This window comes from Pleuronectes platessa, chromosome 12 (assembly GCF_947347685.1).
Source record: "Pleuronectes platessa chromosome 12, fPlePla1.1, whole genome shotgun sequence".
NCBI lineage: Eukaryota > Metazoa > Chordata > Actinopteri > Pleuronectiformes > Pleuronectidae > Pleuronectes > Pleuronectes platessa.
The window spans coordinates 1,680,331-1,695,823 of NC_070637.1; the positions used below are offsets into that span (position 1 = coordinate 1,680,331).

General features: G+C 40.1%; 1 protein-coding gene across 1 annotated transcript; it reads left to right on the forward strand.

Annotated features, from left to right (window-relative positions):
• Positions 1–201: 201 nt before the first annotated feature.
• On the forward strand, positions 202–15,385 carry ctu2 (cytosolic thiouridylase subunit 2 homolog (S. pombe)). Its single transcript, XM_053436323.1, has 16 exons — positions 202–507; positions 2,105–2,179; positions 3,252–3,330; positions 4,069–4,128; positions 5,237–5,297; positions 5,414–5,523; positions 5,748–5,989; positions 6,443–6,578; positions 6,660–6,791; positions 7,342–7,433; positions 7,664–7,761; positions 9,748–9,840; positions 11,225–11,330; positions 13,881–13,947; positions 14,701–14,759; positions 15,154–15,385. Exons 1-16 carry the CDS (start codon positions 380–382, stop codon positions 15,212–15,214), a joined length of 1,599 nt encoding a protein of 532 aa, XP_053292298.1. The 5' UTR covers positions 202–379; the 3' UTR covers positions 15,215–15,385.
• The last annotated feature ends 108 nt before the right edge of the window (positions 15,386–15,493 follow it).

Genomic DNA, 15,493 nt, shown 5'->3' on the forward strand with positions numbered 1-15,493 from the left:
AGACTTGACCATAGTGGTCTGAAGAGTAAATACAAATTTATGAACAAACATGCTGAGCATGCTAGAAGCAGAGGACAGCAATAGAAGTCACTACAAACAGTGGAGCATTTAGTTGTAGGCAATTATCAGATTTTTAGTAAATGCCGGAATGTCTGGTATACTCCAATCCAGAAGGTGGAGGTAATACACCTAAAAGTTGTTGGCCAACCGCCGTCAAACAAGATGAAGAAGAAGACGAAGACGACGAAGAAGAAGAAGAAGAAGAAGAAGACAAAGAAGAAGAAGAAGAAGAAGAAGAAGAAGAAGAAGTTCTTCAATTACGTCATCAGCTAGTGCCGCGTTCAGGCACGTGACGTTGGCGCTTGACAACCAAAAGTGAATGCAGTGTAATGACCACCACCTTTTTACAAAAACAATTTTCGTGTACGAGCAGCAGATCACGTACTTCACAATGTGCCAGGTGGATGAAGACTATCATGATGGGCTGGACCGTGCGGAGGTGCCCAGGTAGGGAACTAAATTAGGGGACATCTGATCCGCTGTGCTCGTCATGTGTCCCGTTCACTTGTGTTGGTAATAGCAAGTGGTCTGTATTTATACGGGACTTGTCTCGTGTCTCGTCTGGATAACCACTCAAAGCGCTTTGCAGCACAGTTTGACCATTCTCACTTAAATTCATACAGTCCTCACTGACGCTGCTCCTGTATAACTGGTGAGCGCTGTTTATGCCGCGCTCCATTACATCTTCGAGCTCGTAAGGACTTCAAAGCCGATTTACCAGAGTTGATATAATTCCAGTTGCACATTAAACAATGTATACGTTATCCAGCTAGCGATTGTTAGCTAAACCAGTTCATGATATCACATTATGGGCCACTTTACTTTCATTGTTTCCCTTCTCAGATGACTCAACCCTACTGATCATCGGGAACATCCACCTTTATTTAATATAAAAGCAATGAGTGGAGGATACATGAAAGAATGGGCATCCACCTTGTTGAAGTGGGTGATGTTTTTACATGACTAGTCATATGACTCGTGTTTGCTGTACATTGTTATGATCACTAAGTACACTCTTGCTTTTAAGTATGCAACGTTAACCTGTATAACAAAACAAAAATTGTTTCATGAAAATGACAAATCTGAGAAAATCATCTGGAAAGAAGATTAAAAAATATATTACCAGAAAAGCTGGAACATCGGGCCACAGATAAGTCACTGTCTTGAGGAATGGAGGAGCCAGGGATCGAACCAACAACCCAGCCCCATACTCTATCATGAGCAGTCTGTCATTGTGGAGGGTCAAGTGGATCCTTGGTCCTGAATGCTGGATTACCACGCAGGCAAAGTGGCCAATTGCCGCATGATTCAAGACACTAAACCGACAGTTAACTGACTGCCAGAACCTGTGGGACAGGTGGTGGTACTTTAGCTCGGCAACACTGCTCGGTCTCTGGGCCAATGATAAAGCTGTCATGTGTAATCAGATGTATGCACGAGACTCAATAACAATCTGGAAATAATAGAGGTTCAATACATGTGTGCTAAAATCAGGCTGTGGCAATTTATCTTGGTTTAAACCAAACTTAAAAAAGACAATAAGATTATGACTACAAAGAAAGACCTTTTCTCTACCCCTCAGCCACAGGCGGCTGTGGCTGAGGGGTAGAGTGATCGACCTCCAACCTGAACGTCGGCAGTTCGAGCCCCAGTCTGACCCATCTACATGCCGAAGTGTCCTTGGGCAAGATGCTGAACCCTGAATGGCCCCCCATAGAATAACAAAGTGCTGCGAATAGTGCACTGTATGAATGTGTGTGTGAATGGGTGAATGTAAAACTGTACTGTAAAGCGCTTTGAGTGGTCATCAAGACTAGAAAATCGCTTTATAAATACAAAACCATTTACCTACAGCATTAAAAGTAAGAGCAATCTAAACCATGAGATGAAATGCTTATTCTAGATGCTTCCCATTACTGCTGTTGTGTAGCTACTGTAGCTACCTTGTCAGTTTCACCTACAGTTTGTTTATAAATGTCAGCAAAAACATGTCATAACATATGCATGCATGATTAAGATGTCTGTTCTTCTTCCATTTATTCAGTGTTTTCAAGAAATGTGTTAAATGCAAAGAGGCGAGTGCAGCTGTGGTCATCCGAGCAGGAGATACCTTCTGCAGGTAAGGCATCAAGCACTCTGCGCTGTTCAACCCGTGTGTAAAGTAACAACTATCGACTGTTAGGTCATGTGACACAAACTCAGGATGTGGTTTTGGAGGCTGTGAATAAACTGACTGCAACTGGCCAAAAGCTGTGTCTGTGTATATGTGTAGATTGCCTTTGTGGTTATAGCACAATTCTGAATGTCCTGATGGTACTATATCAGGTGATAGAATACCCTCCATGTTAGAACTCTGGGCTTCTTTATAAAAGAGGGCAGATTATTAGTCTCAAATACAATTCTGTCTTGCTGCAGTTTGAAGAGAATTTACAATTCTTTAGTCAATACTAGTCAATGGTTTGAACCTACCCAATGTCTTACATTGTAAAACGTTTTTAGACCTGTCCTGCGGATGATCTCCCCAGAGTTTGGGCCGGACTTTATCTGTAGTTTGCCTTTCACAACGCATGTGCACTGCTCAGACATGTCCAGCACAGCAACAAATCCTCCATTCAGATGAGGGGTGGTGCAGCAGGCAGAGGCACGACGTAACTTCTTTATTGTGCTGCTGAGATCATTTGAATTTGTTCATACCACATCGACACAGGCGTCAGCTCTTATCCCCACAGACTTTCTTGACATCTTCGACGGTGTCTTCTATGTTATTGGGTCTGTCAAATGCTGGAAACTTCTTCAACACCCCACTTTCTCAAAGTGAATCCAGCAGGGGATGCCCTGCTGGATTCTCACATCCATTTCTGCTAATGGGCTAGGCAAAGAGAGTCTAGAAACTGCTTAGGCTCTCAAACAGACATTTGCTCTGACACATCTCCTCCGGAGGAAATGTGGAGGATGTCTGGAGTTAAGGTCTGCAAGCAGTTATAGTAATACCAGTGTTCACACAAGAAAAAATTTGTGACAGGGTGTGTGGGAGGACTGGTTTAAACTTGGGTATTGCTAGAGTTGCCAGCTGTGTTGTTGGAGCTAGGGGATTTCTGAAAGAGATTATTTTACAACCTTAATCGCTTTCAATGGCTTTTGAAGATGTTACTGTGTTTACCTGACTCCAATAATTTCTCTTTTTGTGTTAGGGACTGTTTCAAAGAATACTTCATTCACAAGTTCAGAGCCATGCTGGGAAAAAATAGGATAATTTTCCCTGGAGACAAGGTACGCAAAAAAGAGACACTGATCTCCGCTTAGAGATCTACAATTACATTGCTTTGTATGGTAAGGCATGCAGGTGCTGACAGGGACTTCGTGGTCCATTCAAGTAAACCGCTGTAAACTCAAAAATCTGTACTTTAATGGACACGAAGGTTGTTATGCTAATTTCCCTTTCTTGTGAAGTCTCTGTCCAGAAGTGTGCAGTATAGGAATAGCTAAGATACTATTCAAGATACTGAGCAAAACCCTCCATCTTCCCCATCTTTGATAGAGTACAGAAGCTTTACCTAGGGATATGTATTCACCTCCACCATGGGCTGGGAGTGATAGATTTTTTATGTGCATATTTGTAAAAAAAATAAAGGGGACTGTCGATGTAACAGTTCAATCAAAAATTTTAAATCATAATTCACTTTACAATAATTTAGTACATGTTACCAGTCAGGTAGACAAAGTATTCAAATAAAATGTACAATATATTTAGATTAGTCTATATGATTATTTGAATGCAAAGTGTTTCTTTGCTGCTGGACCCCTCTTGCTGGCTTTTCTATAATGTTGTGTGTTTGTGCTTAATTTTTAGACTTTAATACTTAATTCTCAACTCTGTTCACTGCTGACACAACATGACCAAGTTCACTGCCTGCAATTAATCTTTTGAATTTGTTAGACACAATTATTTTCATAGACTAAGGCAAAAACTGTTGGACAGCTCCATAACTGTGTGTCCTCTAATTGTAGGTGCTGTTGGCTGTATCTGGAGGTTCTTCGTCCTGTTCAATGCTCAGTCAAGTACAAGAGGTTAATCTTTTTTCTCTCTGTCCATCTTTTTGTGTGAACTTGACAGTGCACAGGTGTTAGTAAAAAAAAAAAAAAATTTTAATAGTTGTGGTAGATTTTCCTTTTTGTAAAGAACTTAGAAACCCCAGTAATCCACATGTCTATAGATGTCGATGCTGGATACTGGCCTGCAGAGATCTCTGCAACTAAAGAAAACACGTGCAAATGGGGAAAATAACTTCCTTATTTGATTCATGCATGGCATTTAGAATGTGCTGCAATTTCTCACAACCAAATGCTCACAGCACAACTTAATTATCAAAACGCAGGTTTCTAAGGGACACTAAAAAGTGATGAATGTATCTGGGACATGCTTTTTTCTGCCATAGTTTCTGACTCAATTGTTGAAATTGGCTAATGCATACAGGTTAACGGGTTCACAAAAAAAGTCTGCTAGTAAAATAGAAATACAGGAAAATAAGCATTTCTAAAAAAAAATCCATACATCCATTAAACACTATTCTGCTTATTTTCTTGAGGGTTGCAGGGGAAGTTACATTCAATCCCAGCTGACTTTGTGTAAGGTACACCTTAGACAGGTCTGTATGTCACTGGGCCAACATACAGACTTTAACAATCATTCACACCTAAATTCACTGAAAGACTCGTATTAACCTAACCCCAATCAGCATGTCTTTGGACTGTGGGAGGAAGTAATACCCAGAGAAAACCCACGCAGGCACAGGAGAACATGTACAGAAAGATCCCTGCTGGATCAGAAACCCCTTGCTGTGAGGCGCCATTGCAAACCACTGTGCTGCCCCATTTTTTAAAATGGAAATTGATCCATTTAATATTTCTAATCCAGTCTATTTGATTCTGTGTTTTTAATAACTTGATCCATTTCCTAACCACTGCCCGTTGCTAAGCTGTGATCCAGTTTTGATTGCTTTCTAGACCTAAACTGTGAATATTGTGTGGGCCTGAAGTTTAAAATATATTTATAAAACACTCCTTTATTTAATTTATATTTCTGTTGCTTAAATCTTTGATTCATTCCTTTTTTTGTCTACCCTTTATTGTCTTTATTCAATATTAATTCAACTGAAAACTGAAATGTTCCTTCTAGGGACTGAGTCAAAATGCTCACAAGAAGTTGAGGTTCTTACCTGGCATTGTCTACATTGATGGTAAATTAAATTAGGAGTATCATTCTCTAACTGTTATTATTTTTATGACTTTTGTCATTTCTGAAATGATTATGGCCAAAACATTTTCCACTGATTGTGTGTGTGGTTATTCCTAGAGGGTGGTGTTGTAGGTCAGTCTGTTGATGAGAGAGTGAGGACGGTGGCTGAGCTGCAAGCTGTGTTCAGAGCTACTGGTTTCCCCTTTTATGTGGTGCCCCTGGAACAGGTACGTGAAGGCAGAGGAAGGTTTGACTTCTCACAGTCTGTTACACCCCTCAGGATAACAGGCATTAAATTCATAATGAATCTAAAGCCCCTTCTCACATGCAATTTGTGACCTAACTGCATTAAAGTTACAAGGACAATCTGAAGTTGAACCTTTAACACAATTCTTATAATGTAGACATTAACAAAACTCACTGTGGAATGTGTCCTCCTACGTCCACTTAGGTTCTAGACCTTCCCAGTTCTGTCGTTGTGATGGCCCCATCATCATCAGAACAACCAGCAAGTGCCTACAAAGAAGCTGTGGATCAGTTCCTTAAAAGTAACAGTGGCAGCTGTTTGAATCCAAAAGACCAGGACCCAACGTCACTGCCAGTGGTTCCAGAGGCCCACACACAGTTCCTGCAGCAGCTGATTGTATCAGCTAAGACACTGACGGCCAGACATGACCTGCTGAACACATTAAGGTCAGACAGTTATGAGCTCCTGCACGACTTGACTCCAGACATTCTTGATGGGGCTTCTGTGTTTAGTTTCAGGTTAAACCAAAGATGTTCATCTGGGATAAAGCACCAGTCTTGGCTTTTTTTTGTCATGTTTGTAAAAACAGTAGAAGAAAATTAAACACAGACTCGTTAATTTTGTACTTACTTTACCCAATTATCCAAGTCCTTTATTCTTTTTCCCCATTGAAACATTATTAACCACTTTACTGAGATAAAAACCCAGTTAAAACTCAAAACTAATTTCTCTGACACAAAAGAAGCCAAGAGAAGTAGTATTGGCAGAAAAATATGGTTAATATTTAGCATTTATCCTTACTAGTAAAAATGATGTGGTAGAAAACACAAAATGAATGCTCAGCTTTTTAATAGCTCTTTGTCATTCCAATCTGACCCCACAATGTGTTATTTTCAAAGGCAGCATTTGCTGGTGCACACAGCTCGTACTGAGGGCTACAGAAAAGTGATGCTCGGAGACAACTGCACCAGACTGGCAATTAAACTCCTCACCAGTATATCACTAGGCAGAGGAGCACAGCTGGCTCAGGACACGGTGTGTATGTGTTTAGGTGACGGATTGTGATATTGATGTGTTAAACAGATGTGTTATAATTGTGTGTGTGGTTTTTAACAGGGTTTCTCAGACTCCAGGTATGGTGACATAATATTAGTGAGGCCAATGAGGGACTACTCAGCCAAAGAAATCGCTTACTACAACCATTTGTTCAACGTGGTCTCTGTTTTCATACCAAGCCTGGACACTAAGGTAAGATCAGTCAAGGGCAGTTGATGTTAACAGTAATGTCAGTGCTCTGTACAATGACTGTAGGCAAGGTCTTTTCTTAAATGGTGGGATGTTAGTGAGCGTCCAACACCAATTTTTATATCACTGCTTCCATCTACTCTCAGAAAACACTTTCATTTGGATGACTGGTATTTATTCCTTATTAAAAATCATGCAAATCAACAGACTGTAGTTTATAATGTCAATTGGAGGGCTGACACTTCAAAACTTTTAATTCAAGTTTAAAAGAAATTTGGATATAAATATATAATTCATTCCAATATCTGGTCTTCTTCCTGGTAGAGATCTTGCCCCACATATGTCAGCCTCTGTCAGTCTTGCTAAATGTGAAGTCCAGTCAAGTTTGACACAACTCAAGAATATTAAAAGTGCAGAAAAAGCCCCCAGCCACAATTTGAAACAAATACCCACAACAAAGGCTCTGAACAAATCCCTGTGATTCCATAAATTCACGAACATGTTTATATCCCCTAACTGTTGTGTTCCCTGTGCATTTGTGTGTGTCTTATAGACAACCGAAAAAGCCAGTATACAGCGGCTGACGGAGAGTTTTGTCACTAAACTACAAGTAGACTTCCCCTCTACTGTCAGCACCATCTATAGGTCAGTGGGAAACTCTAAACATCATGTATTCTGCAGAAATGACTCAGTGTAAGTGGTTGGACATAATCATTATCACTAGATATTGGATTCTTGGTATTTTGGAAACAGTATACAGTATGAACCACTGCTTATTTTTGTTTTATTAGGATGCAGTTAATTTACAAATTTCTATACATACAAATCAGCTTTGGAAGTATGAGGTCATTACAAACTGGCTGTTTGTTTCGTAGGACCAGTGAGAAGCTGCAGACGGCATGTGGGAGCTCCTCCACAGACGACAGCTCTGACAGGTGTCTGCTCTGTGTGTGCACTCTAGATACTTCTGGTGGTGAGTTTGAAGAAGGAGTTAAGTTAATTTCATTGCTCTTCAAGTAAACATTGTTGGTAACTGCACATGGTGAGTTCATGAAATGCTTTTTTAGCTTTTAAAATTGTGTAGCTTCTTCCCGAATCTCTATGGCTTGGAGTGAGCTTCCCTCAAAATAGCAGTCTGTTTCCATAAAAATAATGTGTAATAAGTAGGGCTGTCAAACGATTACAATTTTTAATCAGATTAATCACAGGGTAGCTGTAATTAATCTGATTAATCACCATTTCTGAATGCCCTAAAAAATCTCCATTTTCTCTGTATATTTTTGTGGCAACGGAAAGATAAATGAAGAATATATACATTCACTTTTTTTTTAATTTATTGATGAAAGGTCCAAATTATAGTTATTAAGATTGAAAAAAATTATTAAAATCAAACTAAAACATACCAAACAACCCTTTGCTATGCCTCTGAGCAAACATAGGATGATGTTATTCAGAACTTTTTTAGTCCTAAACAATTGGGGCTTCTAAGCCTTTACTCTTTTTTTTTTTGTGAATATAGGATGGTTGAATAAAACTTTTTTCTTTTCTTTTTCAAATCAAACAACCAAACCTTTACACAATTAACTGTGAATATGAAATCTGAATGTGAGCTCATCTGTAGAAGCATTGTTGTGCCAGTTCACACTTAGAAGATTTAGTTCCAAGTTCAGTTCATGCAGATGAAAATGAACTAGTTCACGTTCATAGTTCATTTTTGATTGGGATGATTTAGATGACAAACGTACTATCATGTGTTTGGTTATGAATCGATGGTGTCGGATCATGTCTACTTTTAGCGCCGCTCATTTTAACACTGAGTCCTGACTCTGAGCGTCACGTCTCTTGTTGTACTGAGCATAAAATGTTGACGAGTCCTTTCAGGATGTTTAAATGCAGCCTCATAAAATGTGGAGTGACTCAAACAAACACTAAGTTACTTCATGTACTGATCAGGTCCTGATAACTAGTGATGAGTGTTTATTAGTTCAAGTGAGAGCAGAGTGGAGGAGGACACAGAAACTCCAGCTCAGGACAAACCAACTGCAGCTTCTGCTCTGATCATGACGCAGCGGCGCTGATCACTGAGCAGCTGTGACCAGAGAAACTCTGTATTTCACTGTTCTTCTATAAAGTCCCTGACCGGCTGCTTCAAGTGAACAAACTCTGATTTTACTGTGTGTCGCTCTGCATGAGCTTGTGGGGGTGGGTATCAGTACATGGAGCGGGTCATTATTTTAACGCGTTAGCGCGTTAAAATAATGTACACGTTAATTCCACAAAATCATCATCCCACGTTAATTTTGAATCTCCTAATAATAAGCCAAATTTAGTAAACATTGTTGTCCCATTTTTAAGGTTAGCAGAGATGATGATGCTATTTTGACCTGGTTCCGCGCCTTTCCTCCATTGAAGTCTATTTTAAGATCGTTATTTTTCCCACTGTGAAGCTTCAGGTTCTGATGATTGTACAGGCACATTTAAACATTGACAACTGCAGTTAAACTTTCAGATGGTTATTCCTGTGTGAACGACAGGTTTAGCCCCCTTATGTAGATCGTCTCTAAGCTACATGCAATCAATTAACATTCAGTCATGTATAGTAAACATAACTTAATAATTTCCTCATTTATTCACCTATAATAAATTTATGTCAGGCATCTACAGAGTATTCACTCAACCACAGAAATACTTCCCAAAAGGCCATTTGTTATTGTTCACTGAACAGGATGCAATACGTGCAGACTGTATGTAAAACATCTGTGAGCCTGCAAAAGACAGACGGAGTGGGCGTACACAGACGTGTTGATCACTAGTGTGCAGAGAAAGGACTTTCACAGATTCTCTAACAAGCTATTTTTGAACCGGGTAGTGGCACCCTCAGCAGTGAAGGATTGTTTGGCATTCATTTGTTTTGTCCTCTCTTTTCTTTTTTCCCCTTTGTTTCCCTCATTTCTTTCAGAGAATTCTTCATCCTTTCAGGCCACACTGACCTCGGAGCAGCTCTCCCAGACTAAATATCCTGCCAGGACTAAGACCGATCGACTTCACCCTGGTACAGTATACATTATGTAATATTACAATATACAATATTTGTTAATGTCCTTTTTCCCATGACTAAGACGTGACGAAAACGGATCTTTGAAAATAAAAACTAGGACTAAATCTATTTTAACTTTCGTTGACGAGATAAAAATGTTGGTGGTTGACTAACTCGCAATTAGTTTTTTCTAAACTTGCATGCACCTAACATCATTGGTTGTATATTGCCGGGTTCTGTATCCATACTCCACGCCCTCCCTGACATGCCCTAACAACTCGCCTTGTTTAGGAACATTAATGGAAAATTACTACGCTTTTATTTAAGGAGCACGGGTGTACCTGTCACGCTGTGTGCGGGTGCCCGCCGCCTGACCAAATTACAATAAACAAATAATATTTGTTTAGACCGATAAACTTGTCATCCGTCTCACCACATATGAAATAATATATATATAAACCAAATAAACCCAGACATGTTGCATACATATTCTGTATTGACACAAAACACCATCATCCCCTCGTACCACCTGGACTTGTGCCCGCAAACAAAGGTGGAAACTTGAACATAAACACACTATTTAAACAAATCTCATACATCAATATTTCTCCAACCCGAGGTTCATACAATCCTCAAGCAACGTCACAAAGCTAAATGTATGTAGGTGTGGCGTGGTGAGTTGCCGCAAACAATACAAACAATGGTCTGCGCTTTCCCCACCACCTTCCGAGCCCCCAGAAAAAAGTTCAGTCCTTGCGGTAATCCATTATAGTGGCAATAATCTCGTTTTTGTGGAGAAAATCCGATGTAGGTCTTCAGGACCGCAGTTTCCTCGAACATGGCTGGTCGCTCCGCTGGTCCACACCAACAAAAACAACACCTTGCCAAGACGTCACTTCCCCCCCATTTATCACATTTGGACGTTAAACTAGACTAAAATGTAATTAGTTTGCGTCGACTAAAGCTAGACTAAAACTAAGAAGGATAGAAATGACTAAATGTGACAAACTAATATGCATTTTCGTCTAAAGATTAAGACTATAACAAAAATAGCTGCCAAAATGAAGACTGATACATTTCTGCCTTTGTCCTCCGTGGTAGTCATTTTCAAAATTCTTAATAAAGCCTTCAAACAGAATACTGACAAAGTTTAAATATATGAGCAGGCGTCATCGGTAGGGTAGAGAATACAGATTTGGACTGAAGTGTCATTTTCATCTTAATTAGAGTCCTCTCCAGCTGAAGTTATATGATGTACTGCAGCAGTTTTCTGTGTTTGGGCCTTCTGAGTCATGCAGAGGGCAAATGCAGGGTATGAAGGCAGTACAGTAAAAGTCCACAGCTGAATTTTGACCCACACACAGTCATTAAAAATTGGTTTCCTGTGTTTCCATTAAAGCTCCAGTGGAGCTTGAGTCAAGTGTTCCCTCTGGATCGTGCTGTTCCTCTGGAGGAGGAGAGGATTGTGGGGAGGTAGAGAGTGGTGAAGGCTGCTGTTCTTCCAAGTAAGTCTTTAGGGATTTATGTATTTTAGTCACGCAGTGATTGTCATCAAGCAAATTACAAACATGGTTCTAAGCAGAACTTTTACAGGAAGTCTTTTTAGATCTTTGCTGCTGTGCACCTGGTCGCTTCTTAAAGCCCTGCCGTGACTTATACTTTAGGAGACGAATACACAACTGATGAGAACAGAATTAACAATAATGCTAACACATTTGTAAATTAGCCCCCTGCTTAGTTGAGGCTCATTAGAATTTCAAGAGTTTTGTAAGGTCAATCAATCATCAATCAAATTTTATTTGTATAGCCCATATTCACAAATTACAATTCATCTCATAGGGCTTTAACAGGGTGTGGCATCCTCTGTCCTTAACCCTCAGCAAGAGTAAGGAAAAACTACTAAAAACCCTTTTAACAGGGTAAAAATATGTAGAAACCTCAGAGAGAGCCACATGTGAGGGATCCCTCTCCCAGGACGGACAGAAGTGCAATAGATGCCACGTGCAGGAGAACATCATCAATAATCAAAGTCTCTAGCAGCATTTGATGAGGGTAGACATCCCGAAGGACAACCCAACATGACATGCCAAGCAGTCCCGCTGCAAGCACAGTCCATGCTCAGCAACCATCTAGACCACGATCCACCATCCAGACCAGACGCCACTCCAGTCCTCAGTCACCGACCACCAGGACCCATCACAAGCCACCACCGCGGTCCTGATCCACCGCCCGTGCCCAATGCCAACGCGACACAGGGTCCGCCACCAGCACCACGATCAGCCCACATGACTCAGAATCCGCCACAATGGATCCACCACCGCGACCCCCGGTGCACGATCCACAAACCGCAATCCATAGTGCGGCCACAGAGGCCCTGGATCTGCGGGTGATAAAGCAAAGGGATTCCGGGGAAGGGGGATAGGGATGGAGAAGAGGAAGGAGAAGCTGGAAAGAGAAGCTCCGTGTGTCATGTGTCATAAAATAGAACAAGTAACGTTCTGGCGCACTAATTAGCTCTAACTATAAGCTTTATCAAAAAGGAAGGTTTTGAGTCTACTCTTAAATGAAAAGATGGTATCTGCCTCCCGAACTGAAAGTGGTAGATTATTCCACAGCCGAGGGGCTTGATGGCTAAAAGCTCTGGCTCCTACTCTACTTTTAGAGAATTTAGGGACGACAAGTAGGCTTGAATTCTGGGAGCGGAGTGCCCTAGCGGGTTTATAAGGTACTAACAGCTCTTTAAGGTAAAAAGGCGCCATATTATTAAGGGCCTTGAAGGTGAGGAGGAGAATTTTAAATTCTATTCTAGATTTAACTGGAAGCCAGTGTAGCGACGCTAATACTGGAGAAATGTGCTCTCTTCTCTTTGTTCTCGTCAGGACACGTGCTGCGGCACTTTGGACAAGCTGTAGAGTCTTTAACGACTTACTGCTGGAGCCAGATAATAATGAATTACAATAGTCCAGTCTCGATGTAACAAAGGCGTGGACTAGTTTTTCTGCATCTTTTTGGGAAAGGACATGTCTGATTTTGGAAATATTACGCAAGTGGAAAAAAGCGGTCCTAGAAATGTGTTTTAAGTGACTATTAAAGGATAAATCAGGATCGAAGATCACTCCCAAGTTCCTGACTGTTTTATTGGAAGCAAGGGCAATGTCGTCTAGCGCAGCTATATCATTAGATAATGCATCTCTAAGGTGTTTGGGGCCAAGTATTATAACCTCTGTTTTGTCTGAGTTTAATAAGAGAAAATTGCGGGTCATCCAGGTTTTTATGTCCTTGAGACATGTTCGAAGTTTAGTTAATTGATTACTTTGTTCAGGTTTTATTGACAAATATAACTGGGTGTCATCCGCATAGCAGTGGAAATTTACCGAGTGTGTCCTGATAATGTTTCCTAGTGGAAGCATATATAATGAGAATAAAATTGGGCCAAGCACAGAGCCCTGTGGAACACCATGGTTAACTTTGGTAAGCACAGATGACTCATCATTAATTTGCACAAATTGGGAGCGATCAGAAAAATACGATTTAAACCAGTTAAGGGCGGTTCCATTAATGTCAATTAACTGTTTGAGTCTTTGTAATAAAATTTGATGGTCAATTGTGTCGAATGCTGCACTGAGATCTAACAGAACGAGGACAGACACAAGTCCCTGATCTGAGGCTATTAAAAGGTCATTAGTGACTTTTGCCAAGGCTGTCTCTGTACTGTGATTGGCTCTTAACCCCGATTGAAAGTCTTCATATATATTATTTTCCCGGAGAAACTCACACAGCTGATTGGCAACAACTTGTTCTAAGATAAGAGGAGTATGACTTATATTTAAGTCATACTCCTCTTATCGGTTCCCATCCAGTCATTTCATTTCTGGGGTGCAACAGCAAACAATGTGTTGTAGCAACAGCAAGCGGACTTCCATTGTTTCAGTGACCAGATAAATCCTCCTACCTACCTTAAGACAGACCATTAAACTCATCAAGGCATCTTCTTCTTTACACTCTACCTCTAAGACCATCACTTGTTGTATTTTTGCTATGATCTTTCATTACAGGGAACCAGAGAAAACCAATCTGAAGACCCTGTTGTGTTACAGCTGTCACCTGACCATCAAAGATATGGTGAGTTAAAACGTCTGGACATACTGAATGGGTGTTATCATTTCCACTTGTAGTCCAACAATTGTCCTTTTCGTTTTCGTTCATGAGTGCAACATTTTTCATTGGAAAATTGGAAAAATGAATTGTCTCATACTGCATGTTGTCTCTCAAATTTTAAGTTTATTTTATTACTGTTATTTTAAGTTTTTAGTGATGAAACCTTTTATGTTATTAATGGTAGCCTCTTCCTCCTGAAGTATAAATGCTCCAGATACCACAAAAAACTCATGGGTGAACTCTATTATCAACACTAAAACACATGTATCGAACTTTATAAAACGTTTAAGGCATTGATAAGCTGATGACATTGCTACTGATAAGCGAGGACAGGCCAGGATACATATATATTATGGTTAAGATATACAGAGAAGCATGGTTGATGTTTATGATATTTTATATTTAAGTCATGCATATCATTTACAGCCAGGGCATAACAGCACCCTTACCCTCCAGGGCATGAATGTGTATAAGAGAGAGGGAGCAGTCCTAGTCACCTCAGGCTAGTATTGCAGTCAATGTTTCTGTAAGATATTTATAATAAAGTGAAAGCTGTTTTGCCATTTTTGGACCAGCCAACCTGCTCCCGTCCAATATGTGCGAGTCTATTCACGGAACCTGCAGGCTTTTGGTCAACATGCACATCTCTACACAACAATATATAAAATTCAGGCATTTCCCAGCTTACTCCCCCTGCTATTGCTTTTTCTTTAACAGTCATCAGTGGAGCATCTCCCCCAGTACATCCTGTTAGAGGCTCAAAGGAGAAAAAGGAGGTGAGGAGAATATGTGGTCTGTTTTCAATTTTTTTTTTATAAGATTACTCTTCATCCTTGACTCCACATGTCATTTACTTAAGCCAAAAATAACTTTCTTTAGTTAACTTGCTTTTTGCTTGGGGAAATATAATTTGTCTGAAACCCACATTCTCACAATTACTGCTCTTGTAATCCTTGAGAAATTCTGCACATTTTTTGAATGATAAAGATTTTGAGTGCTGTTAAGTCAATGAAGGTTGATAATCATCCAGGTCAAGAAAAGCTTTATATATCTACAACCGTATCCAGATACCCTTGGATCCATTTTTCTTGGCTAATTGAACTAAACTAAAGGCAGGAATATAACCGTTCTGTCATGCTTGGAACTAAGTTGCTATGCTATTATGTGCAGGTCTAAGATGAGGGAGGAGATCAGCGAGTTCCTGCTGGATGACGGTGAGGGAGGCAATTAGCAGGAGGAAGTTCTGATGCCAAATGTTCACATCCAGCAGTGCACTCTGACAAAGTTACATCTTTTCAACCTTCAGGCAGTCAATGCCTTTAAAATATAAATATTAAAATTTTCAACTTCTGGTTTGACATTTTAAATGCATAAAAAATTAAAGTACAATTTTTTTCCCCATGATGTTAAGTCTTATTTGCCAATTCATACATATATTTGTTTCATTAACTTGTGTTTGTGTGAAGACTTTAAACAGAATACCATTACTAGCGGTTACCAATAAAGCTTA

Excerpts from the sequence above, each read along its gene's own strand:
- ctu2 (XM_053436323.1), top strand. The coding sequence starts at position 380 with ATGCAGTGTAATGACCACCACCTTTTTACAAAAACAATTTTCGTGTAC. Across the intron at positions 5,990-6,442 it reads GACCTGCTGAACACATTAAG|GCAGCATTTGCTGGTGCACA; the intron begins GTCAGACAGTTA and ends TTATTTTCAAAG. Across the intron at positions 7,762-9,747 it reads CACTCTAGATACTTCTGGTG|AGAATTCTTCATCCTTTCAG; the intron begins GTGAGTTTGAAG and ends CATTTCTTTCAG.